Below are 9248 nucleotides of genomic sequence, written 5' to 3'. Positions count from 1 at the left end.
GACATGTTCTCATTCTGTTTACGCCAAATTCGGACTCTACCATTTGAATGTCTCCTAATCATCAGATCAGGCAACATTTTTTCTAGTCTTCAACAGTCCAGTATTGGTGACCTCATGCAAATTGTAGCCTCTTTTTCCTATTAGTAGTGGTGATGAGTGGTACCCGGTGGGGTCTTCTGCTGTTGTAGTCCATCCGCCTCAAGGTTGTGCGTGTTGTGGCTTCACAAATGCTTTGCTGCATACCTCGGCTGTAACGAGTGGTTATTTCAGACAACGTTGCTCTTCTATCAGCTTGAATCAGTCGGCCCATTCTCCTCTGACCTCTAGCATCCACAAGGCATTTTCGCCCACAGGATGGCCGCATACTGGATGTTTTTCCCTTTTCACACCATTCTTTGTAAACCCTAGAAATGGTTGTGCGTGAAAATCCCAGTAACTGAGCAGATTGTGAAATACTCAGACCGGCCCGTCTGGCACCAACAACCATGCCACGCTCAAAATTGCTTAAATCACCTTTCTTTCCCATTCTGACATTCAGTTTGGAGTTCAGGAGATTGTCTTGACCAGGACCACCCCCCTAAATGCATTGAAGCAACTGCCATGTGATTGGTGACTAGATAATTGCATTAATGAGAAATAGAACAGGTGTTCCTAACAATTCTTTAGGTGAGTGTATATTATATGCTTGTATCTTTTATCTTGCAGAGAATGGTAAAGAAGGGGTATGACCGTACCAGGCGGCATGACTCAAAAAAAGAAATAGTTCGCAGCATACAACAAATGCTGAGAGAAAAATTCGCCCGCGAGCACTCTGAAAGTGCAATAGTAAAGAGGTGGTCGGACCTAAAAAGGCGAGACCCAGAATTCGTCAGAGAAATATCTGAAAGAGTCTGCCCCGGTAAGATGCTTACTGTAACATTACACAATGTGGATGAGAAATAATGTAATGTACAGTGATGTCTAGAATTATTCATACCCTTGTCTTATTATCACATAAAGTTACGTTTAATCCAAAATACAGCTATCATATATACAAAGACGTTATTCACACTAAAATTAATTATAAGCGATGTACAAAAGGCATTATTGTGGTCCCCCTTTCCATACCAAGGAGAGAAATTCCTGTTTAATTGCAAAAAAAAATAAAAATCTTGGTATCAACATAGGAAATAACATTAAAGTAATAGCAACATATATACAAAGAACAACTTCACATTAAACTGAAAAATTATAAATTAAACTATACCATACGCTAAGCTATAGATGAAATATAGAATGTATTTTAAGTATTATTTTTTGAAACTATTTACAAGTAATACTGGAAACCCTACCCTTACTATAAAACTAGCTAAAAGACGTTCTACTACCCTAATAATAAACGATGTACCAAAGGCATTATTTAAAAAATATATATATATATATTTCCTTGTGTACTGTTTTTTTTTGAGTAAACGTAACTAATTTCACATAAAATTATGTTATTGTATGGTCTCTGATTATTATGCTTATTGATCAGGTTTCCACCATTAATTGTCTCTTGTCAAAGTTCTAAATTTTGGTGAAGACCAAGTCCGCCCCTGAATTTTGTCCTTGTAGTTGTTAATATGTCAAAGGATAGACCTTTCTATCCCCCTTTCCATACCAAGGAGATAATTTCCCTGTTAATTGCAATAAAAAAGCTTCTGGGTATCGACATAGGGATTCCCTGTCAAAAAATACATAACTCCAGGGAGGCTGATAATTTTAACAAGGTTAACATGGCTAACCCAAGAGACATAGATGTCTCTCCAATCATCAACATTTGACTTAATATTAAAGGACTTTAATAAAAAAAAATTAAAAATCAACCGCATAAGATACAGATTAATGGTTAAATTGTTTAGTTATATTCGTTGATTTTCCTGTCTAAATCATTAACAATGTGTAATTACAGGCCAGCCTGTTCCAACAGTGCGCTCAACACCTGCGCACCGGGATATCCACGTGGTGGAGGTCTCTGAGGAGGAGGAAGAGGAGGCAGGCCCCCCCACCGCGATGGAGACGAGCGACACTGCTCCCCCAGATGTCGCCGAACATGTGGAGGTGGAGGTGGAGGAGGAAGGCGGTCCCTCTCAACCCCACACCTCACCGGCTGCCGCAATACCTCCGGCCGAGGTGACCGAGGAGGAGGAGGAGCAAGAGGTGGCCGCACAGTCAGAGGAGGAGGAGGAGCTTGTGACCACCCCACAGCAGGAGGGTAAATATCTACAAAAATCTTTATAAAAATAACTAACAAACCTAATTCAACTTAATTATACTATCAAAGGTAGTTTTGTAATCTTGGTTAGAATTTTTAAAGTAAAAAGTAAGGGTGGGGTTTGAGCAAGGAATGATGGGTGAATGATAAGGGACAGAGCGGCTAGTTTTAACTGGTCTCCCTGTGTCCCTGAGCCAACACCCTGCTGGGTAATGAATGGCAAAGGAAAACAGGGTAGGGAAAAAGGAACAGAAAACCAATACATATTACAGTACACATTTAAACAAATAAAAAAAAGCCTTGATGGCGGTCAGGACACACAAAATGGAATTAAAGTGTAGCCAGAGTCCAGGTACACACACTAAACAGTCAATAATATTAATGTAATAGCAACATATATACAAACAACAACTTAACAGTAAACTGAAAAATTATAAGGTAAACTCTACTAAACTCTAAACAATTCATGAAATATATAAATTTTTAAACTATTGTTTTATCAACTATTTACAAGTAATACTGGAAACGCTAGCCATATTACAAAACTATATGTTAACATACGTACAAAGACTTCATTCACAATAAGCCTAAATAAAATTATTTTAACACTAATCTAGTCTCAAAAATCTTCAAAATATATAATTCTATTGAACACTATATAAAAATCTATTTACAAGTTAAAATGGAAACACTAGCCATACCATATAACTAAATGCTATCTTACATACCTAGACTATATTAACACTAACCCTAGTAATCATTTAAACGCTAATAAACAAAATAAATTAATATAAATTATTTAATTTTTTAACATAAAGTATACTTAAAATATTTACAATTAACAAAAAAGGAAATACTAGCCATACTACAAAAATAATTGATATAATATATACAAATACACTGTTCACACTAACCGTAATCACTAATTTAACCGAATAAAAGTATAACCTAATAAAAATATATATATATAATCTTTTGGAATAAATCATATTTCATACATTTAAACAGTTAACTATTAACACTAACAATACTACAAAACTGAATTCCATCAATGCCTACAACTGTGACTGATTATCTCTATTTTTATCTTTCACCATAGGGATAAATAATCTAATTAAAAAAATAAAAGGGGTCATAAAAGACCAAAAAAAAAAAAAGCGAGGCTTTCCGCCTCCAAATGCAAGAATTGGAGAAGAGGCACCGGCTCCTGGAGAGGCAGAACCAGCGGGATCTGCGCGAGGTCCTGGACCAATTGGAACAATTAAAGAAGCACCGTTAGCTTCTTTGTTTTATTCATTTTATATGTTGGGGCTGGGAGGGGATTGTTATTTTGTTTTATATATATATATTTTTAATTAAAAAACAAAAAAAAAAATCAGATAGAGCATAGTCTGATTAAAATATTTTTTTGATTCCAAATTCAAAGTTTCTGTTCTTTTGTTAAAGTATGTACTATATAACTTTGAATTAAGCAAGATTTAGTCCAGTTTGTGAATTATGCAGAGTCCAGTCAGAAAGTGTAATGTCATATATATATTAACAGTGCAGTATAATGCCTACACATAACTTAATCAGGACATTGCAGCTAATCAATTTTATTAGGTATACTTAAAGCAATACAAATTACCTAAATTTAATCCAAAAAAACAAAATGTAAGATAACGGTGTCGTGTAAGGCCCACACAGATAAATACACTAGTTGAGGACAGCAGCAGTGTAAAATAACGGTGTAGTGTGAGGCCTCACGGATTACATACACTAGTGGAGGACAGCAGCATTGTAAGATAACGGTGTAGTGTGAGGCCTCACGGATTACATACACTAGTTGAGGACAGCAGCAGTGTAAGATAACGGTGTAGTGTGAGGCCTCACGGATTACATACACTAGTGGAGGACAGCAGCAGTGTAAGATAACGGTGTAGTGTGAGGCCTCACGGATTACATACACTAGTGGAGGACAGCAGCAGTGTAAGATAACGGTGTAGTGTGAGGCCTCACGGATTACATACACTAGTTGAGGACAGCAGCAGTGTAAGATAACGGTGTAGTGTGAGGCCTCACGGATTACATACACTAGTGGAGGACAGCAGCAGTGTAAGATAACGGTGTAGTGTGAGGCCTCACGGATTACATACACTAGTTGATGACAGCAGCAGTGTAAAATAACGTTTTAGTGTAAGGCCTCACGGATTACATACACTAGTGGAGGACAGCAGCAGTGTAAGATAACGTTTTAGTGTAAGGCCTCACGGATTACATACACTAGTGGAGGACAGCAGCAGTGTAAGATAACGTTTTAGTGTAAGGCCTCACGGATTACATACACTAGTTGAGGACAGCAGCAGTGAAAGATAACGGTGTAGTGTGAGGCCTCACGGATTACATACACTAGTTGATGACAGCAGCAGTGTAAGATAACGGTGTAGTGTGAGGCCTCACGGATTACATACACTAGTGGAGGACAGCAGCAGTGTAAGATAACGTTTTAGTGTAAGGCCTCACGGATTACATACACTAGTTGAGGACAGCAGCAGTGAAAGATAACGGTGTAGTGTGAGGCCTCACGGATTACATACACTAGTCGAGGACAGCAGCAGTGTAAGATAACGGTGTAGTGTGAGGCCTCACGGATTACATACACTAGTGGAGGACAGCAGCAGTGTAAGATAACAGTGTAGTGTGAGGCCTCACGGATTACATACACTAGTTGAGGACAGAAGCAGTGTAAGATAACGTTTTAGTGTAAGGCCTCACGGATTACATACACTAGTGGAGGACAGCAGCAGTGTAAGATAACGTTTTAGTGTAAGGCCTCACGGATTACATACACTAGTTGAGGACAGCAGCAGTGAAAGATAACGGTGTAGTGTGAGGCCTCACGGATTACATACACTAGTTGAGGACAGCAGCAGTGTAAGATAACGGTGTAGTGTGAGGCCTCACGGATTACATACACTAGTGTAGGACAGCAGCAGTGTAAGATAACAGTGTAGTGTGAGGCCTCACGGATTACATACACTAGTTGAGGACAGCAGCAGTGTAAAATAACGTTTTAGTGTAAGGCCTCACGGATTACATACACTAGTGGAGGACAGCAGCATTGTAAGATAACGGTGTAGTGTGAGGCCTCACGGATTACATACACTAGTTGAGGACAGCAGCAGTGTAAGATAACGGTGTAGTGTGAGGCCTCACGGATTACATACACTAGTGGAGGACAGCAGCAGTGTAAGATAACGGTGTAGTGTGAGGCCTCACGGATTACATACACTAGTGGAGGACAGCAGCAGTGTAAGATAATGTTTTAGTGTAAGGCCTCACGGATTACATACACTAGTTGAGGACAGCAGCAGTGTAAGATAATGTTTTAGTGTAAGGCCTCACGGATTACATACACTAGTTGAGGACAGCAGCAGTGTAAGATAACGTTTTAGTGTAAGGCCTCACGGATTACATACACTAGTTGAGGACAGCAGCAGTGTAAGATAACGGTGTAGTGTGAGGCCTCACGGATTACATACACTAGTGGAGGACAGCAGCAGTGTAAGATAACGGTGTAGTGTGAGGCCTCACGGATTACATACACTAGTTGAGGACAGCAGCAGTGTAAGATAACGGTGTAGTGTGAGGCCTCACGGATTACATACACTAGTGGAGGACAGCAGCATTGTAAGATAACGTTTTAGTGTAAGGCCCACACAGATAAATGATTTGGAGGACAGCAGCATTTTCACGTAGAAGATTATATTACTAAGTAGATTCAAGATCTACTTATAGCTCGTCAAAACATAGCAGAAACAGAATGCAGCATATTCTTATCTTGTATCAGGTAAGTGTTTAAAGGTAAGTTTGACAGTGCTAATAACATTCTTTCAATAATAATGAGACTTGTAAATTAACAAATTATATTATTCTGAGATTTTTGACAAAATTTTTTTTAATGCAACACACAATATTTAGTATCGCAAGCATTGTGTACAGTTTATTTGTCTACAAAATAATATACACATCATATATTTTGTGATGGTTTTTTATAATATAATTAAAAAAATTTTTATTAAAATGTACGTGGACTAATTGTGTTTGGGGAGACTATAATCGGTCCATTATTCTCCTATTTTTAAAAAATATTTATAACAACAAAAATAATAATTGAAAAAAAAGCTGATATGATTCCAAAAATAATGTAGTGGCTATTAACTAACCAGCACGGATTACCAAAAAAACACAATAGTGTATTTCGGATTTATTATTTATTATTTAACAATATATATTAACATCATGTGCCCATAATCCAAAAATGTTTGTCAAGAATTATCCTATAAAATATTCATGTATTTTTTGCTTAATAAATGTGGCAATAATGCTCTACTCACAAATACGGATTTCCACACGGATGAGTATAACGCCAGTCACACCCAACCATGTAGAGAGGTCAACACGGAAGTCCAGCATCCTTTCCAGGACGACAGACAACACCATGCTAGTACCCAATTCCGTATTTAAAAAAAACGAAATAAATAAAATTAAATGAAGTTATTAGGTTTATCAATCGGTCGTGTAACATGGTCAATGAACAAGACCTTTTGAAAAGGGAAGCCCTGGTGCGTTGCCCACCATGATATAGTGAGAACCACATCCATTGCCCATTAACCCAATTTCTTCAAAATAATAAAATATTTAAATAAAACAAAACAATTTTGTAAATGAAGCATAACACCACATGATATTTTAATAACTTTTCTTATTATTTAATAGATTTATTTAACTCGTGACAATACCTTTTGAACTAAGCACATGTGCCCACATAAAAAGTTTATAATAAATAACAATCAAATTCCAAAAATTTAATTTAGAAAATAATATGGATAAAATATGGTACATGCTGGTAGTCTCCACATAATCATTCTGAAAATACAGCATAAAAAAATAAAATAAAAATAATGATCACAAAATTTATAAAAAATTTGAAGTTGCCATAACAATGGCACACAATATTCCTAGTAAGCCAACAGTTTTAGGCATACACACTGTTTGACCGAAGCTCTCAATTGTATATCGGATAGGCTCATGTAAATGTGAACTTGTTATTTTATTTTAATTTGTAAAAAAATGTGTACGCAGGGATGGGAATAACTGTGGATTCTTGAATTCTTAATTTCATACTATCAGTCATTTAAAAAAAAAATTCTATAGAAAAAAGCTATTAATAACACTATCAAAAGCAGCAACTAGATGTTTATCATTTAACTGAATGTCTAAACATATATTGTAGACCAACATAGGATGACAGGCAGCAGTAGGCGCTAGTAGCTACTGCAGCATTTAGAAGTTTATGGGTCAACCTTTTGACTAATAATATATCTTGAACTAAGTGAACTGAACACAACGTGTAGCAGCACGGTTGGAGTGTTTTATGCGAACCAGAAATATCCTCTCAGGAATGGGCCCCCTCCCAGACCTGGACAGCAGCAGCAGCAGCAGCGTGTAGTATAGTCGACTGGCAGAGCAGCAGGTATAATGGTGCAGCAGGAATATCCTCTCAGGAATGGGCCCCCTCCCAGACCTGGACAGCAGCAGCAGCAGCAGCGTGTAGTATAGTCGACTGGCAGAGCAGCAGGTATAATGGTGCAGCAGGAATATCCTCTCAGGAATGGGCCCCCTCCCAGACCTGGACAGCAGCAGCAGCAGCAGCGTGTAGTATAGTCGACTGGCAGAGCAGCAGGTATAATGGTGCAGCAGGAATATCCTCTCAGGAATGGGCCCCCTCCCAGACCTGGACAGCAGCAGCAGCAGCAGCGTGTAGTATAGTCGACTGGCAGAGCAGCAGGTATAATGGTGCAGCAGGAATATCCTCTCAGGAATGGGCCCCCTCCCAGACCTGGACAGCAGCAGCAGCAGCAGCGTGTAGTATAGTCGACTGGCAGAGCAGCAGGTATAATGGTGCAGCAGGAATATCCTCTCAGGAATGGGCCCCCTCCCAGACCTGGACAGCAGCATAAATAGATAAAAAGAGCAGGTAGATCAGGATGTTCCATGTGTGCAGCAGGATTGTGTTAAAAATGACGCTAAATTCTATATTGTCCAATGTCTACAATGTACATCACAAATACATTTGCTCCACACGTTGGCTGCACAGGGCTGCTCTCAGTTTCCACATCTGGCACATCCAGTGTGTGTAGCAGAACACAGTGGTAAGGCATCCAGCCTCCCTGTGTGCAGAACCCTTCACGCCAGAGGGCAGTAGTAGTGGCGGGGATTAGCCGCAGCTCTCTCATCCTCCATGTGTCTGTGAGGAGGAAGGGATACCGGCTGTCTCCACACCCATACATGATCATCAGCGCCCACACGCGGTGCTCCATCCTACCGGTGGACCTATCCTTCCTGCACCGGTCTGAACACCGAACTCAGTGAAGATCCAGCTATTCTCAGCAAGGATCTTGACGTGTCCGTAGTGCTTGCTAAGGCTACTTTCACACTAGCGTTCGGAGCGGATCCGTCTGATGTTTCATCAGACGGATCCGCTCCGATAATGCAGACGTTCGCATCCGTTCAGAACGGATGCGTCTGCATTAAAACTTAGAAAATTTTCTAAGTGTGAAAGTTGTCTGAGCGGATCCGTTCAGACTTTACATTGAAAGTCAATGGGGAACGGATCCGCTTGAAGATTGAGCCATATAGTGTCATCTTCAAGCGGATCCGTCCCCATTGACTTACATTGTAAGTGTGGACGGATCCGCTCGCCTCCGCACGGCCAGGCGGACACCCGAACGCTGCAAGCAGCGTTCAGGTGTCCGCTCACTGAGCGGAGCGGAGGCTGAACGCTGGCAGGCGGATGCATTCTCAGTGGATCCGCCTCCACTGAGAATGCATTGGGGCCAGACGGATGCGTTCGGGGCCGCTCGTGAGCCCCTTCAAACGGTGCGCACGAGCGGACACCCAAACGCTAGTGTGAAAGTAGTTTTAACCTGTCATGTCTAGTTCACGTCCCTCCACAGTAGTGTAACAGAAG

General features: G+C 39.9%; 1 protein-coding gene across 1 annotated transcript; it reads left to right on the top strand.

Moving 5' to 3' along the window:
- Positions 1 to 642: 642 nt before the first annotated feature.
- On the top strand, positions 643 to 7011 carry LOC120993889 (neuromodulin-like). The gene is made up of 4 exons (XM_040422358.1): positions 643 to 898; positions 1934 to 2236; positions 3336 to 3560; positions 6995 to 7011. Exons 1-4 carry the CDS (start codon positions 682 to 684, stop codon positions 7009 to 7011), a joined length of 762 nt encoding a protein of 253 aa, XP_040278292.1. The 5' UTR covers positions 643 to 681.
- Positions 7012 to 9248: the final 2237 nt, after the last annotated feature.

This window comes from Bufo bufo, chromosome 3, assembly GCF_905171765.1.
Source record: "Bufo bufo chromosome 3, aBufBuf1.1, whole genome shotgun sequence".
NCBI lineage: Eukaryota > Metazoa > Chordata > Amphibia > Anura > Bufonidae > Bufo > Bufo bufo.
The sequence above is the reverse complement of the archived record's forward strand: the minus strand, read 5'-3'. Positions and strand labels throughout refer to the sequence as shown.